This window comes from Thunnus albacares, chromosome 22, assembly GCF_914725855.1.
Source record: "Thunnus albacares chromosome 22, fThuAlb1.1, whole genome shotgun sequence".
Taxonomy (NCBI): Eukaryota; Metazoa; Chordata; class Actinopteri; order Scombriformes; family Scombridae; genus Thunnus; species Thunnus albacares.
In genome coordinates, this window is record NC_058127.1 from 18,767,056 (window position 1) to 18,789,579 (window position 22,524).

General features: G+C 39.8%; 1 protein-coding gene across 5 annotated transcripts; it reads right to left on the minus strand.

The window, feature by feature from the left end:
* Positions 1 to 1,047: 1,047 nt before the first annotated feature.
* Positions 1,048 to 21,829, minus strand: LOC122973979. Of its 5 annotated transcripts, none has more exons than XM_044341791.1 (11): positions 21,558 to 21,829; positions 9,187 to 10,601; positions 8,258 to 8,505; positions 6,800 to 7,005; positions 6,397 to 6,557; positions 6,072 to 6,175; positions 5,693 to 5,753; positions 4,690 to 4,778; positions 3,694 to 3,816; positions 3,183 to 3,283; positions 1,048 to 3,054 (listed from the first exon to the last, which is right to left on the minus strand). In XM_044341791.1, exons 2-11 carry the CDS (start codon positions 10,571 to 10,573, stop codon positions 2,523 to 2,525), a joined length of 3,012 nt encoding a protein of 1,003 aa, XP_044197726.1. In that variant the 5' UTR covers positions 10,574 to 10,601; positions 21,558 to 21,829; the 3' UTR covers positions 1,048 to 2,522. The 5 variants fall into 5 exon arrangements, with proteins under 5 accessions (XP_044197726.1, XP_044197725.1, XP_044197727.1 ...); XM_044341790.1 differs by lacking the exon at positions 21,558 to 21,829 and adding an exon at positions 11,973 to 12,658; XM_044341792.1 differs by lacking the exon at positions 21,558 to 21,829 and adding an exon at positions 11,732 to 11,935.
* Positions 21,830 to 22,524: the final 695 nt, after the last annotated feature.

Consider the following 22,524-nt stretch of genomic DNA (forward strand, 5'->3'; position numbering starts at 1 on the left):
AGGGGATCAGAGGTATTTTTGGTTAAACAACTCTTATACTACAAATGTAGTTGTTCAAACTGCTCGTGAAAGTGAGAATTGAATTGCTTTCCTTTCTACGTTCATAAGTTCAGTAATTTTCTGTTACTGTCCCTAAATGACAGTTGGTTGCACTCAGAGCAGTCCTGTTATCTGTCTGTGAGATAAAAAGGTTGCTAGCCTCTTATGCATGCTTTACTGTGCCAAAGCAGAACATTCTTGCAACTGTACCTGCAGTCTGGTATTACTTAAGCTAGGGTTTTCTGTAAATAAGGAGAGATAATGTATTGGATTGTAGAGATTCAAACACAGATTTAATCATAAGCTGACTTGCTTCAGTAATGTATTGATTTTATTATTTGATTTTACTCAATTTACTCTGGTGACTCTTTCAATATTTGAAACATTTCAGGGATTACATGGAGAATATATGAAGATAACTTCATAACTGTCATTAAATTCAACTGAAAAAGATATATCATGTTGTCCTTTGTTGCTATCCTTTATTTGTTTATAACTTCATCTTCAGGCGTTCATAGTTATTTCTGATTGACAAACATTCCAGTGTATTATACCCTTGTCACACCAGTGAAATGACTGAAAAAAGCTGTTTTTGTTTACCAGTCCAACGCTGACCCAGGAAAAAGTGGGAGTGGGTTGTGGTGGGTGCATGGGCTCAGTCAACTGGCAAAGAGCTGCTCGCCATGAATAGGTGAATGGCCACTGCTCAGTAACTTCTCTGTTTATTCTCTCCCCATTCCTCCCTTCTTTCTTCCCATTGATCTGGTGTCCCTCTCCCCCTTTATCTACATGCTTGTGCTCTCTCTCTCTCTCTGAAAAGGCCAACATTCAGGGCTGCTGCTGGTTTCTGCTGCCCCTCTCGCTCTCCTCCGCTTTCAAGTTAGAGAGTGAAAATGAAAACTTCAAACACATTCACATCCGCAGTAAAGTTTCAAATCACTACATTAAGTCCCAGTTAGCTGGTGGTGAGCATATGCGCACAGGAGCAAGAAAAGAGGACAAATCTGACACTGGTCAAGCACATTTATTAACTAGAAACAGCTCACGCTATGTTACAGAGGTGGGAGGTGCATCGCTGGAAAGAATCAGTGGCAGAGAAAAGAGGGCAGACAAACTTTGCTGGACACACTGGACTTTTGCCACGGGGAGGGAGTGTTTCAGGGGGAGGAACCATTTAAAAGGCCATTGTAAATAGTTTCAGGGACACATAAACAGGGGTGCACACATGACGCTCACATACACATGTGTACACACAAACTCATATGATCACACAATAGAGCACATGCATGCACACATACGTTTGAGGAACTGCATACTCATACAGGACGTGGATAGTTCTTTAACAAGGATACCTAGAAGGGCACATTGCACATTATATATGCTTGTACATACCATATACACACACTGTTATCGCTAGCATAGTGCTAGTAACGCTCATGAAGATATGGGATAAAAGAACCGCCTTAAGAAATGCACTAGAGACAACAGATAAGATACTGACCCAATCAGTGCAGGTGAATTGAGTGTAAACATAAGGTCATAAGGACGTTGTCTTAACATTCAGTATTATAATAAAAATCAACATGCAGACACTAGGAAATAGATTGATATACAGTATATAATGCAAGGTGAAGAAAGTTTTTGGTTGATGTCATCACAAATTATCCTAAAATTATTATTTTTTATGTTTATGTTTCATTTTTTATTATACCACTCACACACACAAATACATATAACTACTGCTTCTAGCCCTTTCCCAGTATTTTCCAGGATACAGTCACAAACACACACACACACACACACACACACACAAACACACATAAACACACACTCTGTAGTTAGTACTCAGACAGCTGTGAGAGAGGAGATGGTCTACCAAGGTCAATATTAGCCCATTATGGTGTTATATCAAGTCCTTTCAACAAGCTGTGTGTGTCTGTCTTTGTGGACATGTGTGTGTAGGCTCTTACATTTGGATCTTTGTGAGGACCTTGATCTTTGTGCGTTTCAGACCCTGAGAGTGAGGACTTTTTTGAAAAGTGAGGATATTTTGGTGTTTTGTAAAGGACTGTGTGAGGGTTAAGAGTTGGTCTTGGTTACAGTTAGAAAGGCAAGGATATGTGGTAAGATTAGGGGAAGAGGCCAAGGGCAATCACTTCCTCACAAGTATACTGTAGAAATAAAAATGTGTGCATATATGAGCTCCTGTACTGTAGGCCAAATTATTCTGAATACAGAAACACCAAAAGCGAGCGTGAGGTTACAAATTTAATTAAAATGTCAAATGTATAAGAAACATTTAAATATGTAACACACACAAGTGCTCAGTTTACAACAAAAATATGCATTAAAAAAAGAAAGTACCTGGAGGCTGTCCAGGACTGAAGTTTGAATCAAAAATGAGTTTGAATTGAAAATTCAATGCATATATGTTGATGAGTCTCAGACCTCAGTGGTAGTAATGCTTTTGGGAGAATTAAACACTACTGCCAATTAATTGGCTCTTTCACACCTCCTGTCTGGGCTCCTACAGTGTCCTTCCCTTCTTGGTTGCAGTAGAAGGCAGCAGGGTCGGGGCTGTGTCCAAATGAGCCCCATGACTGATGGAAAGGTAAGACAGTGTTGGACTCTCTTTGATTTGAGTCACTGACATCAATACTGGGGATTACATGAGAGTTTGGAGCGCTGATATTGCTATATGTTACAGGCGTGCTGGGATCTAGGACACTGGAATTGCTGGGAGCGATGGCGTTGCTACTGGTTACAGAGTTGAGGACACTGTCTGTATTGCTGTTGTTGTTTGAAGTACCGGGGAGGCCAGAGGAGGGAAAGGTCAGTGCTGGAGTCTGAGATGGCAGCAAGTTACTGCCTGGGGTGGGCATAAGGTTGGCAGTATGACTGAGGGCCAGACGCTGAGTGAGGAGCTGGTGCTGCAGCCGCCTGTCGGTCCAATCCTCCTGAGGCTGGCGATGGATCTTCATGTGAGCATTGCGGGACTTGATTTTATAGAACATTCTGGAGCGAAGAGAAAGACAGAAATGAAAGGAAGGTCTGAGAATCGAAACCATCTGTTGGCTCGCCCTCAAGGCAAACACAGAAAAATTTGTGCTGAAGCTTTTTCTAGTATGACTTGTCCCACTCACTTGCCGCACAGCTTGCAGGGGAAGAAGCTGGCCAATGAGGGCACAGGAACCGCCTCCTCTCGTCCAAACTGCCTGTCTACTGGCTGACAGATGGGTGTTGTCTATAACAACAGGACCAATTGTAAGCCATCATGCTGTGATTGACTTATTGAGCTGCATTCCACAACGGATAAACATGTAATGCATTTAACTCGTTACACAAGACTACATAAATACTCCATTTGTGTTCCTACACCAACCACACCATTTGTTTTTGTTTGCCTCTCTTATTTTCCTTTCTGTAAGGCATATCTGTCAGATCAAAATACATGACATAGCCCAGAGAGTGACATAGAAATAGACAAAAAACAAAAACAACAACAGGAAGTGAGATAAAGATAGCAATTTAATTAGAACTGAGGAAACGGGCTGGTATAAAAACAGAAAATGACAGAAAAGGAAATGAAAAGCAAGGTCATTGAGAAAAAGTTACACACTTCATTCTCGCCCGCTCCTTTCAGGTGTTACTTACACTTTCCTGCTGCTCCGTCTCACCATCTCTGTTCTCTTCCTCCTTCTGTTTCGTCTGTTTGTCCAGGAGCTTCTTGCTTAGGTAGTAAAACTCAACACACTGGCACACGGTCTTAGTTTTCACCTGCAACATACAGACACATATGTGACTTGATTCATTTCAGCTTCCAATGATATGTTACACTGTTATTTATCTCTTACCGTAATATATAATCAGTGTACAGCTATGTGTGAATGTTGTGAATTATATTGGCCTCAGTGTCCTATTCATGTCTTACTGAGTTGCAAAAAATCAACCTTAAAATTGAACTTTGTGAGTTTTTGGGTGTGTATTTCATGAATCAGGATACAACTGACAATGATTTCCTCAGAGCACAGTGTGGGGTGGGGTGCACTTTTAGTATTCTATAGTTGTGTAAGACACCATGTGTGGATTTAGTGTGCTTAATTCCACTTTGACAATGAGGTCTCTTCAGTTACAGACTACAGGTGCATAACTGCCGCCTTCAGATGGTTGTATAGGGGGTGAATGAGCTGAGAGGGAAGATCTTTATACATGCTTGCTGTTGTGGATGACAGGCTGATAAGAATCAGATATCATAGCATACCATCAAAATTGAAATAAACTTTTTTTTTTCTCTGTGCAATTTAATATGTCTGCTGCACTCCTACTGCAGTGGACAATGAGTCACCAAACATCAAACAGATGCAGGCGGGGAAAAAACCCACTGCACTTTAGGAATACACTGCTTCACCTTTGCAGCATGAGTCTGCATCAAAATAGAGCCCTTTGACTCACACAGAATGAACTTATGATGAAATTCATCAAAATATGCAGCAGAAATAACTAGGATTTATTCATGTCAGCATTTATAGTAAATGTGCATATGTACTTTTAGTCCAAATAAGCCAAATAAAGATTAGAAAGTGAACACATACAAAAGGCAAATAACAGAAGAATGTAACATAAATAATAAACAATGAATTTTAGCTGTACCATTTTTTGTATGAGTGAAAAGTCTTTTCCATAAGTCCCCAGAGCTGTACTGAAGAGATTTTTTTCACTTTCTGTCCAAAGATCACTACCTAAATAGAGAGACAGAGAGAGCGAAAAGGGGGAGAGGGGAAGACAGGCAGGGGGAAACAGGGCATGAGAAACAATGAAAACAAATACCAAAAGGCCATCCAAACGTGCTGCTCTGCAGCAACTGGACAATAGCTGATGAAAGAAAAGAGGAGAGGATGAGTCTGAGGTCTCTGTCACTATGGATTGTAGTGACTGCCTGCTTTCACAATGCAAGTTGCGTAAACCGTAAACATATGCATATATGTACAGCTGATAAAGTTTGCTTGAGGACACACACACAAATGTTCTATAGGAAGGGAGACTTTGTTGGAAATGGAGACTTTGATTGAACATTTCTAGCCGTACTCCTGTCTACAGGGATACACCCACCTGAGTACTAAATAGAACAATGTCTGCTCTGTACTTAACATAGTCCTTACTTGATTTTCATGCACCAAACAGACAAAGACAAAGAGAGAGAGAGAGAGGATGGCATGTGAGGAAAGTGGCAGGAGGTTTGGGCCTATACAAAGGCTACTATTGTACATACAGTGGGAATGGGTTCTCTTTGCTGACTCACATTTCAACATGTAAAACATTGTTTTTGTTGTAGAAAAACACTGAATGTAATCTTTCTTCACTGCAACACATTCTTCTTCATTTTACTAGTTTACTATTTCTGTCCTTCAATACCACATTTACTTAAAGTTCTCAAGGATTAGTGGACTTCAAGCTTGGTCTGTTCATTGCAAGCAAAATATAAAAAACATCAAATCATGAGTTAGTAAGTTTAATAATCAGAACAGAACAGCTAGTTCAATAGCAAAACTCACAGAAAGAGTTAATTGAAAATCAGGTTAAAAAAACAAAAACAGAAATTATCCAAGCAAGGGAAATCCAAAGCGTTAGGGTGAAATGAAAGGTCAAAGGTTACCAGAGTAGTGGTAGTCTCCAGTTGGTGAAGGCTGTGAGAACAGCAGCATCTCCAGTGTGGCCTACACAGGAGAGAGGAATAGAAGAGGGAGAGAAACATATCGGGGAGGGGTGGGGTGGGGTGGGGGGGGGAATGACAGATGAGGCATGCAATGATTCTGAAGGGAAATAACTAAATATGAATGAGAAAAAAAGAAAGAGATGAATAAATGACAAAGAGAATTAGTGAGAGAGTAGGGGTGGATGCAGGCAAGTAATAATGGAGGGGTGCATGATGGAAATGATGGAATGAATGGAAAATAAAAGAATAAATTAAGAATATATAAAGAAATATAGACATACTGTATGTTAAAGTATTAATATTCTTCCTGGCTGTTTACCATTGTGTTTCCCTGACAGTAGTGCAGACAGTGCAGAGCCAGCTCCATGTTACTGCCCCCTCCTGGTAAGCAGCTAGAACTACACATCGACAACAGCTTCTCCACTGAGTGCAAGCACACACACACACACACACACACACACACACACACAAAACAGTCACAGTTTTAACATTGCAATCAATTAACTGAAAACTTTTCATTTATCCATGGCCTTTCTTCCATCGTAATCTTAAAGTAGTTTTGGGCTTTTCCGCTTGAAAAACATTTCCATGTTCACTCATCACCTCCTGTTTCTAACATTTCTCCATTCAGGCAGGCAATTTACCTTGATCTTGTAAGTTGGTACTCTCCTCCAGCTTGTCCAATGGTTTCCACAGCAACTGTTCCCTGGGCAATTCACCCTCTGGTGACCACACCTCTGACCGCTCACCTTCCGCACAGCACAGAGGAAGCTCAGCCTGGAAAGCAGGACCCACGTTGACCCACCTGGAGAGAGGAGGAAAAAGAGATAAAAGAGATAAAATAAAACACAAAGGATAGAGAACAGAACAAACTGGAAAACACTAAGTGTGAATCCTGTAAAAGTGTTATTCTAATAATAGCAAATAGACTTTTTTCAGTCTATTTCTGTTCTAGGTGTTATTTACACCATGACCCACGTTCATCGCTGGTGTTCAGTTGTTATTATCTTATTTCTTAAATCGTCTCGAGTTCAGAACATTACTTACGACAACACACTACACTCCTCTTCCTCTTTTCCACATGCCGTCTCTTCCTCTCTGTGATGGAGAGATGACAGGGAGGAGTAGAGCCCTGTCCCCCTGCGGGCTGGATTGAGGAGGGGTCGAGGAGTGTAGTGACCCCTCCTGTGACCCCTGCTAGAGTGAAGGATACTGGGAAATGGAGTTCCAGTGTAGATTGGAGAAGATTGTTGCTGTAAGAACACAAGAAAAAAGTATTTTAAACTGTTAAAAAGAAAAGCCAGACAGAAAAATACAGTGCTCGCACAATTAAAGTCTGTCTAAAAGCTGAGGTATTTAGACAGTCAGTTAATATCTGTGGTCTCATTTTTCATTCTAGTTAAACATAAAAACCAATAGAAGCCTGTAATAAAAAGCTGGCAGCCTTTCATCGGTACATACTGTATTGTTTAATTTATATTAGACTGCAGATGGGGCTCTGTCAGCTTCATGGATGAATCCGTATTTCTTCTGACAAGCCATAAGATTTTGAAGTTGGATTTATGAGAGCGCCAATATTGCTTTAAATACTGATGGATGGATTTATGTGCCTGTTCTAAGAATCTGAACAACTCCTCAAATATGTATTATGAGTCAAACTTGTTGCTTGCCACTTTCTATTCAACGTGCTTAAAAATAAAAACCCAGTCTAACACTGTGGTTTTAGAAGCAGTAATGCAGTTGGCGCTAACGTAATTTCTTGACAAACAACCATTTATACATCCGCCCACTACCTCTGCATAGCTTCTCCAGCTGTGGCATGTCAGCCGGTAAGCTCTTTAGTCACCTGGGTTTTGTTGATGGAAGAGTGAAGACAATGTGCAAACCTGCTCACCTCACAGAGAAAATGTGACTTTTGAAACACAGTGGTTGTTCATGATGAAGACTTCTCAAACAGTAAAGGTTAACCATCTACAGAATAGTCCTTCCTGACTAATAAAGACAAAGCTAACAAGACAAAGAGTAGCCATGCTAGCAGCTCTGTGAGGCACGAGTGCTTTGAGCTTAATGCTAACATTCTCCCACTGTGCTAATACGCTGATGTTTAGTGGGCATAATGTTTACTATGTTCACACTCCTATTTTAGTGTTTTAGCATGCTAACATGTTCTAATTAGCACTAAACACAAAAAGGCTGATGGGAATGTCATTAGTTTTTCAGGTATTTGGTCATAAACCAAAGTATTGATATGCTAAAATATATTAAGCCAACTAGGCCTACATAAGTGGAGGATATCTATCTATTGAATGGTCTTTTCTTAAATATGGGCTTACAACCTGGCAACCCAATGAACACAATTTTTTAACAATGCTGGACCGCACACTCAAGAACGCACAAAGATGCACAAGATTGCTTTTCTTGTCTCACTCAGACAAATTTAAATTAGTTACATTTCTTCAAATGCTTCCTGTTGTTAAGAGGTAGAAGTTCCACACTGTAGGCTACCTGTAGCTGTGGGTGGCTGACGCTGATTGGTCCATTCTTTACTTTCTGGGTCACCATGTAAGGAGCGTTCTTTTCTGCCGCCTCATTATGTTGGCCTGAAAGGTGACATGGGCGAGAGGGAAGAGGGGAGGAGGGATGGAGGAATTGAGTGTTGGAGGGACAGAGAGCTCTGGATGGTTGGAGGGACGGCCGGTGGAATGAAGAAGTGAGGAACGCTGATTCAGCAGACTGAACAACATCATGTGAGGCTGGAAAAATAAAAACAGAGATGGAATGGGAAAAAAGGGGGACGGGGATGACAGGAACAGTAGAGGACAGAGGAAAGTCATGGCATTGTCATGATATTGTCAGTGCTCCATAATGTAATGTAAAACTGCTTGATCATTTTGTGTGTGACTGTGAGAAAACTAAAACTAGACAGAAAAAAAAAAAATCAAAGACGTCACTGTTATCTTTACAGACAGGAAAGCGTTACACCAGACACTGACAGAATCTGTTATTTGGAAACACTACTCAATTCTTGTGAAGTCCCACTGGTGAATTTAAAGCAAACATACCGTAATTGCGGTTATATGTCGGTCATCACAGGTGAACATTTCATTTTTCACATGTGATTGTTTTGACATGGTTTTGTCACAAATGTGTAAAATCTTACAAAAAATAACTGTTACAAATTGTATGACTATATGTGAAAAGTGAAATATCATTTGCATGTAGGAAACGGGAAATTTCACAAGTTCACCTATGAAAACCCACATGTCCCGTAAATTTACATGTGGGTTTTAACGTGTGGTTTTTTTTTGTAAGGGGGGAAATAAAGTTCATTTAAGTGACTTTACGTTCTTTTCTTTCTTGGTTACGACAGATAAACATTTATCGATAGATATTTTATATTCTTCATTCACAAAAATGCACATACAACGTCTTACCTGTGATGTTGCCATAGTCACCACCATGGGAAGATCTTAGGTTGTCCTCGTTGTTGCTGGGGTCTTCTGACGACTGTGAAAAGCAATGTGACAGCAGGGGAAACTTCCATATCATCCCAGGGGAGTGGACAGATGGCTGAAGGCGGGAAGCAAAAAACTGGAGCCCACCAAGTGTGTCTCCCCCCTGTGAAACCGGATGTGCGGTTCCCCCGAACGCACCGGGAGAGTCCATTTTGGATGGGGAGTGAGAGGGAGGAGGTAAAGGTGTGGGAGGAGGACTAAGAACTGACGGCATGAGATGAGATGATGTGGGAGGAGAGGGGAAAGACGGGAGAGACGGGTGAATAGGTGAGGAGGAAGAGGGTGGCAAGTAGGGGTCTGAATCAAAAGCGCAGCTGTGCCTTGACTTGATCAGTCCGGGGCTTTCTCCTTTCCCAACTCCAAATTCCCAGATGTGTCCAGAAGAATCACCGCTGGGAATCATAGGGAATCTTCCCTTCCGCTGGGAGAGAAAAGCTTCAGAGAAAGAGTCCAGTTTTTGAGTGTATGTCCCACTGTTGATGCCTATAGGCGATCTCTGTGGAAGACACCCGGAGGCCAAAGTGCGGGTGTTTGATCCTCCTCTCCACCTACCGTCTCCAGTTTGATTCAAAGAGGAATAATTGAGCCAGGGTCCCTGCTCCAACTCTGCTGGTTGAAGCTGATCCTCACCTGAGCCACTGCTGGACCCATAATCTTCCTCCCTTCCTAAATAATTATCACTCACTCTTGAATCTGTTCTGCAATAATCTACACTGCCATCACTTCTGTAACTAGTTTGTTTAGTAAAGTGGCTAACGTTAGCATCCCTAACGTAAACTGTGTCAGTTTTAGATTCACAGCTAACATGGGAATAACTATTGTAGTTTGCTCTGACTCTACGAGTGACTCCGTCCTCACTGCCACAATCCTTGGTGTAAAAAACATCATTTACGTTACTGTAGCAACCACCTTTACCATAAAAATCGTCTGCAGTGCTTTCACAACTCTCCCCGTCATCCCAAACATCCTCTTTTTTGCTACTGCCATACCAAGCGTCAGCAAAATGGCCGCCTGAACTGCTTTCTCTGTCAAGATGGCCTCCTAGACTACCATCTCCATCCAAACCACCTCCACTCGTGTTTAGGAAGCCTCTGTCACCCCCGCTGCTCCCTCTCCTTCCCCCAGAAGAAGTGCTCGAAGTCGAGAAGGATGTTATGGATTCTTCCCCTCTACTTCCATACTGCTTCAGGGAATCCAGGGCATGCTGGGTGGATGGATATCCAACTTCAGAGCTCTGAAGGTGAAAGGGTGGACGGAGGCAATGATGGTGATTGGCAAAGGTGTGGGTGGATGAACGGTCCTCCATGATGGCTCACTGGGTTTAGCTAGAGTGCCTACAGTAGAGGGAGATAGAAACAGTGTAAGTAGACTGTAAGTATGAATGACCTGAATAAAATCCCAAAACTACATTAGTGGCAGTGCTTTAATTGGGGCAGTACTCAATACAGAGTCCTGGAACTATTTTAACTAATCATGTCATGTTTCATGACATTATGAGCAACTGAGTCAGAAAAAACAGCCTGTTGCTATTCCAAGTCAGAGATATTGTGAATTTTCTGGCATAAGTTTTACCTCCCACTTGTTCAAAAGTACTACAGAAGTGTCAATATATATCGGTGCAAACATGACCGCAAAACCATATCAGGCAATTACATCTAAATAAAGTCATGTACAGTTAATTTAAATGCAGCTGTACATAGCTTGATCTGGTTTCACTTGTTAATGAACCTTTTCAAATACGCAGCATAGCAAAAGCAGTAACTTAGGCTAGCAGGGGGATAACCATCTTGGAATAATGTGTGAACAAGTGTTTTCTCGTTCCTTCCATTCTGCCAACATGGAGTAAAACCAGCATAGTTGCTCAGTGCCATCACTTTCTAATGAATGTAAGTAAGTTACACACAATGTAGTTATTGCAAGCGTCAGACCAAATAGGCCTGTTTCAAGACGAGAGTAGTCATAAATGTAGCTTTGGCACATTTTGTGTGAATAGCTGCAACATAATAGATTACACTTCTGCCAGCACCTCCAAATCCTTGTCCATTAATGGTCTGTACAGAGCCTGACAGATGTCGAAGGTAATTCTTTTGATAATTGCTAAAGTTATAAACTAGTCACTATGAAGTATATTACAAAATAGTAAATCATACTAAAATGCTACATGAGCATGCTATAGGCCACTGGAGTACCGGCACGATTAGCAGTTTTTAGCATGCATATTCCTGTTGAACATTAATGCTCACCGTCTACCTCAAATGATGGTGAGAAATTATTGTGATTGAAAATGTCTGGAACCTAGTCTGAAGAAAATTTGAGAAAAATGCAAGAACCCTTGTGCTGAACTGATGCTGCAGGAGAAGCTAATAAGCTAAAGAGAAAATAATTTTGCTAGCATGCGGCGTTAAATAAATCCACTGCAACTGAATAAGTGTTCAATAAAAAACATTTTCTTTTCAGTTTTTACCCTGACTGATAATATAATCTTCTCAAAAGCACAGACTCCAGAGCAGGCACGTAGCCTATACGTTTAGGTTTACAGTGTGTTGCATTAAATTTCAAGTTCTACGCAGGTTTTTTCTTTCTTGAAACCACATTCTGTTCTAAATAGGACAATGAGTGAGTCAGAGAGAGAGACAACAAAGGAAGATGAGCTGAAGAGACAAATACACTGTATACGTTTTGAGGTTGTTGTTTTTTTTTTTTACCAGTCTTTGGCGCTTAATTTCCTTTTCACATATGTTCGTCCTCTGCTGTTCATGTTTTCGGGTTCTGGTTGCTCTTCTGATTATCCACATAGTTGTCTCTGACTTTTTTTTACTTTATCGCTCTCCACTGTCTCGTGCGTTTCTCTAATTATTTCCCCTTCTGATTTTCAACCTGTCACATAGTTCTTCCTATCTGACTCTCTCTCTTCGCTGTTCTATCATTTGACAGCGCGCGCGCGCACGCACACACACACACACACACACACACACACACACACACACACACACACACACACACACACACACACACTGTCTGTCACACATACATTAAGCAAAATGGACACACACACAACCACCGCATACTCAGACCACACATACACTGTCTTTTTCATGCACGCACACACTCAGCTACTCACTCAGTTACTCATCGAAACACACGTACACACACACACACACACACACACACACACACACACACACACACACACACACACACACACACACACACACTTACTTTCACACTCACACACACACATTTGCAGGTGTCAGAAGGGACCAGCGGGTAGTGATGTTGCCTCTCTGCCTTTTCGTCGTCGTGGTAACCACATCCTGAGGAAACAAACGCTGACGGATCTCCCTCCTTTCAGCTATCTTTATCTCTCTGCCCCCCTCCTCCATCTATCTCTCTCTCTTTCCGTCTCTTTGCCCGTCCTTATCTCTCTTTCTGTCTCTTTTTCTCTTTCGTTCTCACCAAGCGCCCAACTTTGTTTTCTCTTGTCCTGTCTTTCTTCTTTTCTCTTTTGCTGGCTTTTTAAAAAAAAATCTCTCTGCTGTCCATTTCTCTTATTATCTGCTCTCTGCAGTATATTTCTGTTATTTTCTCTTGTCATGCCTTCTTTTTTGTTCTTTTTTTCTGTAGCTCCTTTCTTTTTTAAGATATACATGCTGAGTTTTTGTGACTGAACACTTGATGTAACATACATTGAATCTTAGCTGCTTTCTAATTTGCTGAGTTGAAATAAACTTATTTCCTCACTTTTTTTTTATTAAATATGCATAAATTTATGATATAAGCTGTATTTAAGTACTATTTTTGCTTGAAACTAGCAAGGTTATCTAACTGTCTAAGGTGCGAAAAAGGTGTGTGTATGTGTGAAAAGTGTCTTTCAGTACCCAACTGTGCATGTGCCCATACACGAGTGCTTCTATATGTGTGTATGTGCCTGCACACATCTTTGTGTTTGTGTGTGGCTTCATACAGTACACGCGCGCGCGCGTGTCTATGTGTGTGAGAGTGCATGTGCAGGGGCGGCAGTGTAGATGTTTACCAGATCAAGATTCTCCGGCTGAGTCAGCTGACAGGAAGTGAGAGAGAATGAAACAGGAAGGAAGACGGCGACAAACGATGAGGTTCAGGGAACCCTCTACACCCTGCAGTCCCACCCACTCACCCACCCACTCACCCGCCCACTCACCCACCACACAAACGTATGGTATGCACCTTTTATATGCTATCTTGCTGTTAATACCTTTGTTATGTCATATAACCTTAAAACACCAGATCACACATACACACATAACCTCAAACACGGCCACTGTGTAAGAGCCACTCCAGTAACCTCGGCCACTAACATATGTGCACACACACACACACACACACACACACACACACACACACTCACACACACACACACACACACACACACACACACACACACACTCACACACACACACACACACACACACACACACACACACACACACTGACTTTCACACTCACACACAGACACTTGCAGGTGTCAGAAAACACACACAGGAAGAACACACACAGGTATGTGTGTGTTAATTTTTGTATAGACAAAAATTTCAAGCAGTTTAAATAACAGTAATTAGTCTGAACACTAATAAATCTGGTTAAAAACCAGCATCATAATATAGTGACTGGCTCACTATCCATGGTGCAAAAAGTATTGAAATACGGTTCTGCAATGTAAAAAAATCCAAATACTCATCCTGAAGAGTGGTAAATCAGTGATTAGTGAAAATATTGGCAGTGTTTTCAGGATATATGTGCTCAGGGTCATGCTATATCTAACTGCATCACACACTTTTGTTATTTGGGTAATCAAAAAAAACCAAAACAAAATAATTAATCATATCTTATGGACATCTTATGTAACGTATTTATCTGCAAGGTTACTTAGACAGTCATAAGACTATATTTGTGGGGTAAAAACAAATTTTCCCTTTAAAATGTAGTGGAGTAAATGTATAAAATGGAATTGAGGTATATAAAGTATCTTTATTTTATGTGTCATATATATACTTGTATATATACTATATTGAGTTTTAAGTTATATTAAATATGTTATGGTATAATGTATAAGGTTCACTATAAAATGTACAAAGTAAATCTGACAAAATAAAAAAACTCAAGGGTAGTGTCAGGGCCTCTGAATCGCACTTACACTCCTTGAGTTAAAATACTTAATTACTTTCTACATCTGGAAAACTGCGTAAATATTGCATCAAAAGTGACAGCATCTATTGCACATAGTGTGAATGGAAGTGGATATATCAGTCTGACAAAGCTGCTATTTAACATAACTTTTCTGAGAGTTATGATCATCTATTGTGACAATGTTGTGTCTGGTTGAGTTGACGCTAAACTTGCCTGGGGTCTGTTTCACAAAATTTGCAACATGCATGCTGCGACTTGCAACATAAAATCATTTTCTTGTTAGTCAAAATGACTACGACCTCAACTCACCAAGACAAACACCATACTTGCGACACGAGCATACGAGACCCTGTAGAACTCACAAATATATCTATGATTTGTGCGTGACAAACATTTGTGAAATGTGACACTGCAACCATCTGTGATCTGTGCTCACAAATCATTTTTGTGGTCTCTGTTTGGATAAAAATGTCTTTCAACCCTACATGAGAAAAAGGCCTAAGTATGGTTGTGTGTGTGTGCGTTTGTGTGTGTGTGTGTGTGTGTGTGTAAGAGAGAGAGAGAGAGAGAGAGGAGAGAGCAAGAGAGAGAAACCCCTACACAAGACCTGTATTATGCATTATGGAAAAGTGTGTGTGTGGGCGTGTGTGTGTGTGTGTGTGTTTAAGGAAGAGAGAATGTCTGTGTGCGTTGGTGATCATGTTAATGCTGAGGTCACTCGTACAGTGTGACTACATCTCATTGCTGTAAACCTCAGCATTAACATGCATAATAGATAATAATGTGGTAACTCAACCTGTCTCTGACACAATAACCTCAATATTAGCATACCTGAGAACATTCTTGATAATATATCAAATCATATTATTTGAGGCTCAGGCTTGTAGAGATAAACTGCCGATATAACATTATATTTAATGCAACTATTTTAAATCTGAAGGCTCCTCGGTCAGTGCAAAGAGTTTCAGCTGCAATAAAACATTTGCAGACATCTATATAAAACATATTATCAATGTCAATATCTGACTCATCCTTACATCACTGTGGGGAGGAATCGAGAAACAGGGGGACGACTTATTCTGTATTTTCTATCTTGATACCTGCAAATAAACATCATGCAGTTGTCTGACAGCTGACATAACTGAAAAATGTAAGGGAATAAGCAGAGAGTTGCCGATATTACAGGGACTCTTTAATATTTCTTATTTTGTTCATATGTGCACAACATGTGGATTAGTTTGTGTAAATTAAAACAATGCAACTAGGAGGGCTTTATTTTTTCAGTATAGTCATGTATTTTAAGATTAAACAATGCCCTTGGCTGTTAATATTTATTATAATTCATATAATGTGATTAAATTAATGAGATAGAATATATTGGTTTTTTTGTAATAAAAACCTTCAAATGTAAGTTTGGAAGCTTATTTCCGTACTTCATTAGATAGCTGAAGGCTAAACTCAAGGCACCTTGACTTGAAGTGGATTTTTACGCAGTTTTTGAACATTTAAGGTCTCCGTATATCTGAAAAAAGCGCATCATACCTTCTTTATACTTGTGGTTCTGTATGGAAAGCCTAACAGTTCAAAAATGTGTCTGGGTCTCCTGCATGTACACATTTGCATGTACTTGTACTTGTGTGCGCACGAAACCTCGAGAAAACAACCGAACGAGAAATGTGTGAATGAAAGGATGTGAGAGGATGGAAGGGGAGTGCGGAGGAGTGAATACGGGGGAGACGGTTCTCTAGTTTTCTCTCAAATTCACCATAAAAACATTCGGGAGCAGAGGAGGGGGAACGAGAGAAGCACTTCTGGACTTTTTCTTCTCCGAACCCTCTCCGTCTGACCTCTGTCACTGAAAAAATAAGCGATGACTGGCGGGAACAGAGGAACTGAATGGAAGAGACAGAAATTAAACCATCATATAATGTGAAACACATCGCATCACAAAACGCACAACAGGCCATTTTGCGGCTGTTAAGCTTGTCAACAACCACTAGTAAAATGAAAATGCCGCTGTATTTGTCGAATGGAATCTTGCCCTTCGATCACATTGCAACTAATGACGTTCTATGCTGATGATGAAGGTGTATGCATGATGGACGGTACAAGGTTAACATCATCGAGAAGGCATGACGAAGTATTAAATACCGCACACGTAAAAGTGAAACTGTTACCAAGCTGCTCATTGCAAAAGAGGCTGGTGCAAAAGATTATATTTATAAAAAATACGCTTTTCCTTTATTAAATAAATAACTTTATACAAACATTTGAAGCTAAAACACAATCGTGATTCAATCAATTAAAGAGATTTACCAATAGACAGTGTATCCCTGTCTCAAAAACATTCCGATTTGTTCACAATTTAGGAAAAACAGTCATGAAAATGTCTTAAAGATGTTATGTCTAAACCACTGTCAGACAGTATAGTAATAACTGCACATACACATATAAGAAATAAGATTCATGCAAAGCTTCAGTGCAGTGAAATTCTAATTTTTGTGTCTGATGTTACAGCTTTGGTGTCGGGACCCCACACAGTGAAGTCCTAAAACTGCCATAGTGATATTTGATCTATTTTAAATAAACAGATAGGAGCCCCTCTTTTGTTTTACAAAAGAATCAAGGCAGGCCTGAAAATCACAGAACAGCTCAACGACTCTTTAATATCCAGAGTCACAAAAGAGGTTTTGCACCTAAGAAGATCACAGGGTTCAGAGACCCTGCTGTACGTACGCATGCCTGCAATACAGACTTCTAGAGGCTTCTTTCATTTAAAATGAGTGACACCAGTCTGCACCACACGAGGACATTTTATCATTCATCACCAAAAAGCATTTATAAATGGTGGAGTTACACAATAGAGCACACTGTGTCATGTGGTCCAACCTACAGGGTTCTACAATGGATGTTAAAGGACATTTTGACTCACTTTGGGTAAATATGTGAATTTCATAAACCCGCATTGCTCGTAAACAGAATTCCTGTACACGCTGGTGCTGATTTCATGGCGAGCGCTGACCGTCTAAAACCGTCTAAAACCATCTAAAACCGTCTAAAACCGTCTAAAACCGTTCTCTCCAGCCCCACATGATCCATACGTCAACTTTTCAAGAGCTAAGAAATTTATCGAGCTTGGTTCAAGAGTGACAAAACATTTTAAACGCAATGTAATTTGTAAGCGGCAAATAAGTCCAATTTAACATTTTCTGTACTATATTACAGATTAATGACAATTTTACCATCACAGTCATCTATTTGTTTAAAGTCGCCATTTGTATGCAATTATGTGCGATCACACAATATAATGTCTTTATTGCCATCCGTTCAACTCAAGGTCAGAAGGGCTACAGTGAACTGAGAAAAGTAATTAGCATATTGTCATTTGGAGAACATTTTATAAATATAAACTCACACTATAAATTAGTGTGAGTTCACCGTTTTTCTTTAACTTATGACAGGATTCAAGCTAATAATGGATTCAGACTTGCAGTAGTACTTACTGATATATTTTTGCGCCTGCACTTTTTGAAAAGTATATTTGGACTGTATATTATATTGCTAGAAACGTTGAATTGATCACTGATACACTGGTGAACATAGTGTAACTGTGGTGAATGTAGTGAATCTACAGAGTAAATTAGTAAGAACGTTAAAGATTGCATTTATACATTCTTTGGTATAAGATTAATCAAAGCTGCATTATTCACAAAACACAAATGTCAGGACAGAAAGTCATTTGATGTGTAAATATAATGCATCAACTGAATGAAAACTGCAACTTTATTCAAGTATATTCAAATGTTACATACAAGCATAAATGTCATGTTTCTGTAAACATTGAATGGAGTCGCACAGGTCTTCGCCTACGCTATTATTACCAAAGAATCCAACAATTTCTCTATTTCGATCGAGTCTTATTTTATTGCCTGTTAATTAAAAACAAAAGCTGCAGTTAATCTGAACACTTAACATTTCTGCCATTGCTTCATGTTTAAGTGAATAAATAAATTAATTCTTTCCAAGGCGATTGACCGACAACTTATCAAACTATTCTGTGCTTAATATGAAAGAGTTCATCCTTCCAGCTGCACTGCAGCAAACTTAACTCAGATTGATTTCTTAATTAATTGAAGGATTTGTTTAGATGGTAAACATAAGATTATTGGCCCGCACACTTCTGAAATCTGGTGAGGAGTAGTGACAGTAGTTGATTCCTCAGCGTTGAGGAGGCGAAGCGCATCGTCTTCATATCGGCCTTCATACTTTATGCCTGCAGCTGGATGAACACATGTCATTTCCTTTTGATGGATGATTTTTTTGGATGCCTTTTCTCTCTGTCCTCCCTATCTGTGTACTGTGTCGCTCTAAATCACATTTTCATGCTGTTGTAGTTTTAAACTCAACATTTGTATATCTACAACAGCAAATACCACAATGCAACAATACAGTGAAGATGACAAAGTCATATAGAGGAAAAAAGCAAATATATGCACATCGCCTGGACTTTTGTACAACTTTAAATCACTAATTAGTATTTATTTTACATTTACACTTTAATGCCGAAGTGAAAACAAACAAATCTTTACGAAACGATCTACATAAAGTGCAAATATGAAACATTAAATTAAAGACTGCACAAGTAATCGCTCCCTGTATGACACATATAAATCATCAATGGTGCTCCTAATAGATTTCAGAAGTTTCATCACAGGTTAAATGAAGGTCATTTGTGTGTATTTAAGGTGTGAAAAGTGATAAATGGTTACGCACACACACTCATTTCTCTGCAGCAACAATAGCGTAAAGATAAAGCAATATTTCAAGCTTATCTGCAGTGAGGTTACTGAAAAGCGCCAATCACGGAGAGGATACATTTTCAAGATGCTGAGTATCCCTCAGACTAGTGATATCAATTATAGTCACAGCGGTAAATCTACGCAGAGCAGGCCGTGCTCCAACACTGTATGTGTGTGCAAGAAGGGGAGTAGTGAGGGAGGCTGCAAAAAAGCCTACAATAACACTGAAGGAGCTACAGGGCTCCATGGTTAAGAAGGGAGACACCATGCATACAACAACTGTTTTCCGGATGCTTTATGGCAAAGTGAAAACCACTGTTGAAAAAATGTCACCTGACATCTGAGGTGTGTTTCTCAGAAAGCAAGGGAAACCAAGTGAAGACGGTTCTTTGGTCTGATGGGACCAAAACTGAACCTTTCGGTGTTGGACACAGCATTTAGTAAGATCTGAATGCAAAATTCAAAGAAATCCTGGTGGAAAACGCGATAAACATAATGTTTGCCAGCCAGACAACGATCTCAAACACAAAGCCAAAAGGAACAGAAATTAAGAGAAACAACAAAGTTAATGTCATGCACTGGCCAAGTCAGAGTTCAAACTTAGAATTACTGTTCCCCAACAGTTCCCATGTGACTCAACAGAACTTGAGCGATTTTGCAAAAAAGAACAAGGAAAGACTTCAGCATCCAGATGTGTAAAGCTAGTATAGACCTATCCACAAACACAGAGGTGCCTCTACTGCACCTAAAGTTAAGATGGTGAATACTTATGTGATCATTTAGTTTGTATTTTAGTATGTTGGGTCTCATATCGAAGGCCCAATAACTTAATATACATATGATTAATGATGAATATACAATTGAATATAATCTTGAATCCCTTGTTTGTTATATGTCTCTGGAAAACACTGAAATGCATTGCAACCCATTGCAACCTTCTTCCTTTTCCTCATGTCAGTCGTTCTTCCTCATAGAGAAGAAGATGAATACTGTTCAACAGGAAGCAACTTGACTTATATACGGTTTCTCAAGCTGGGATTTTCATCTTGAGTTGTGACGATTGTGTTCTGTTCAACGAGACGTATTGCATTGCGGCCCTCGCTGGCACAGACGCTTCGTCGTTTTGCTTCGTAGTACAAAACACAAAAGCGGTTGTTGCCCCCGTTTTGTCTGCAGATGTCAAAGGAGGTCACAAAATCGGAGGATAAAAATAGCAACAACAACAAAAACTCTTCTTCTCCTGTTTTGTCCACCCTATTTAAATCAATGAGGGTAGACTAGAAACAGTAAAACCCTTAGATGGTGCATATCAATGGGCTCAGCCTCACATTTAAATTTTAGAAATAAATTAAAGACAGTCGAGCCGCGCCACCAACTACAGCCTCCAAAATAACCATGAAGTTGAATTAACACCTCCGTAAAAGAGTTTCAACAAAAACCTAATAAGTGTTTATTCACAATAGTATCAAATATTAAAGCTTAGCAAATGAATGGCTTCTACAGTTGCATCCAAGACTTCAAATAACATGTGGGCCTTTTGCTGGTGGATCAGTACAGGACATGTTTTAGCTGAGTCTCGGTGATGGGTATCATATTCATGATATCGCTCACAAATTGTTTATTAGTCAAGCGTGTCGTTTGAGGCCTCTGAAAGGCCTATGTAAGAGGCTGTTTGGTGTAAACACCAACATGCTGCTGGTAACAAGAGTGAAATGAATAAAACAGGTAATGTCAAGGTTCAACTCTAAGAGAGAAATCATACTATCATTTATCATTTTGCATCTACGCATGCAAATAGACATCTTTCCAAGACATTTTCTGTACATGGACGTATCAATGAGCACATTTTCAGATCATTTTCATAGTCATTTGACAGATTTTGGTCGCAGTAATGAAAAAAAAAGAAGAGGAACTGTACTAAAGTTCATTTCTCATCCACACTTAATCTCAGAGCACTGAATGCATACATTCTTACGGATATTTTCCTGACGTTAACCGGCAGCAGCGTTTTTTGTCTTTCATTTTTTGGCACAATGTACGTCTTGCCTGCATCATTGCAAACCCTTAACTTTGAACAAGATTTATCTCATTGATCTCACGAAATCCCTGAACATGTGTACCTTCAAAGTGAATTTTACTAGCAAAGTTAGTAAAAAAAAAGCGCCTCCTTGGATAAAAGTGTCAAATGATGCCAATAGCAGGACTCATAGGGGACATGTGTGATTTAGTAGTGTGTGCTAATATTGCTAATGTAGGGTCCCTGGATTGTTAAACAAACTGCTTTTATTGATTAAAATAAAAAAATGCAACAAAATATATTCTTACCTGTCAAGTTGTCATTACGAAGAGAGATGTGTCAGTGTCAAACGCATGTGTGTATGGTTTGCTGGTAGGTCGACATGTGTGTTAGAAAAGGGGGAGGAGAGAGAGAGACAGAGCGAGAAAGAGAGGGAGAAAGAGATGTAGTTTCACCAAAGATGATCGGCCCGCTGACGCTCTTTCAGTCGATCTTTCAGCCTTTCATCCACCTTGTCATAACGCCACTCTGTTACAAGCTGTGTCATAGTGATGCTGGAAACAAAAGAAAAAACACCTAATGTGTGGCTTCATCGTCACAGACACAGACACACACACACACACACACACACACACACACACACACACAGACAAACACACACACACACACACATCGTACTTTCAGTTTGAGTGGGTGTTTTTCTCCCCTCTCATCCCTCATTTTCTCTTATGATTTCTTTTGGTTTTAAAGGGCCATACACACATCCTAATGTACTACACACACACACACACACACACACACACACACACACACACACACACACACACAAACAATAAGAAAACCACATACACACAGTACATGTTCATAACCAGCAAGTCACGTTAAAAATCTGAAAAGTGCTTCGTGAAAGGAGGCATTTGAGGTCAAATGTCAGAATGGTCAAATTATATTAATTTATATTAAGTTTTTTTCTCTTTTCGCTTTATTAAAACAGAAAATCCAGATCAATAAATCAAATGGTGCAGTTCTGTTCTAGTTTTGGGTGAAAGCTTATGTTTTGTGCTTACAGCCCTTTTGTAGACCAGTAGCACAGAAAACAGATACAAAACCAAAACCTAAATGTAAATAATTGCATGCTAATGAGACAATAAGTCGATTTTACATTTTTTAATGTACAAGGTTGGTATATAAAAGGAGAGGGCATTTTAAAGTAACAGCACTGACTTTGCCAATTTAACTTAAAATTTGTCTGAGAATATACAACTCTAAAGCACA

Excerpts from the sequence above, each read along its gene's own strand:
- LOC122973979 (XM_044341791.1), bottom strand. The coding sequence starts at position 10,573 with ATGGAGGACCGTTCATCCACCCACACCTTTGCCAATCACCATCATTGC. Across the intron at positions 4,779-5,692 it reads TGGAGACTACCACTACTCTG|GTAGTGATCTTTGGACAGAA; the intron begins GTAACCTTTGAC and ends CTCTCTATTTAG. Across the intron at positions 3,284-3,693 it reads AGACGGAGCAGCAGGAAAGT|ACAACACCCATCTGTCAGCC; the intron begins GTAAGTAACACC and ends CTGTTGTTATAG.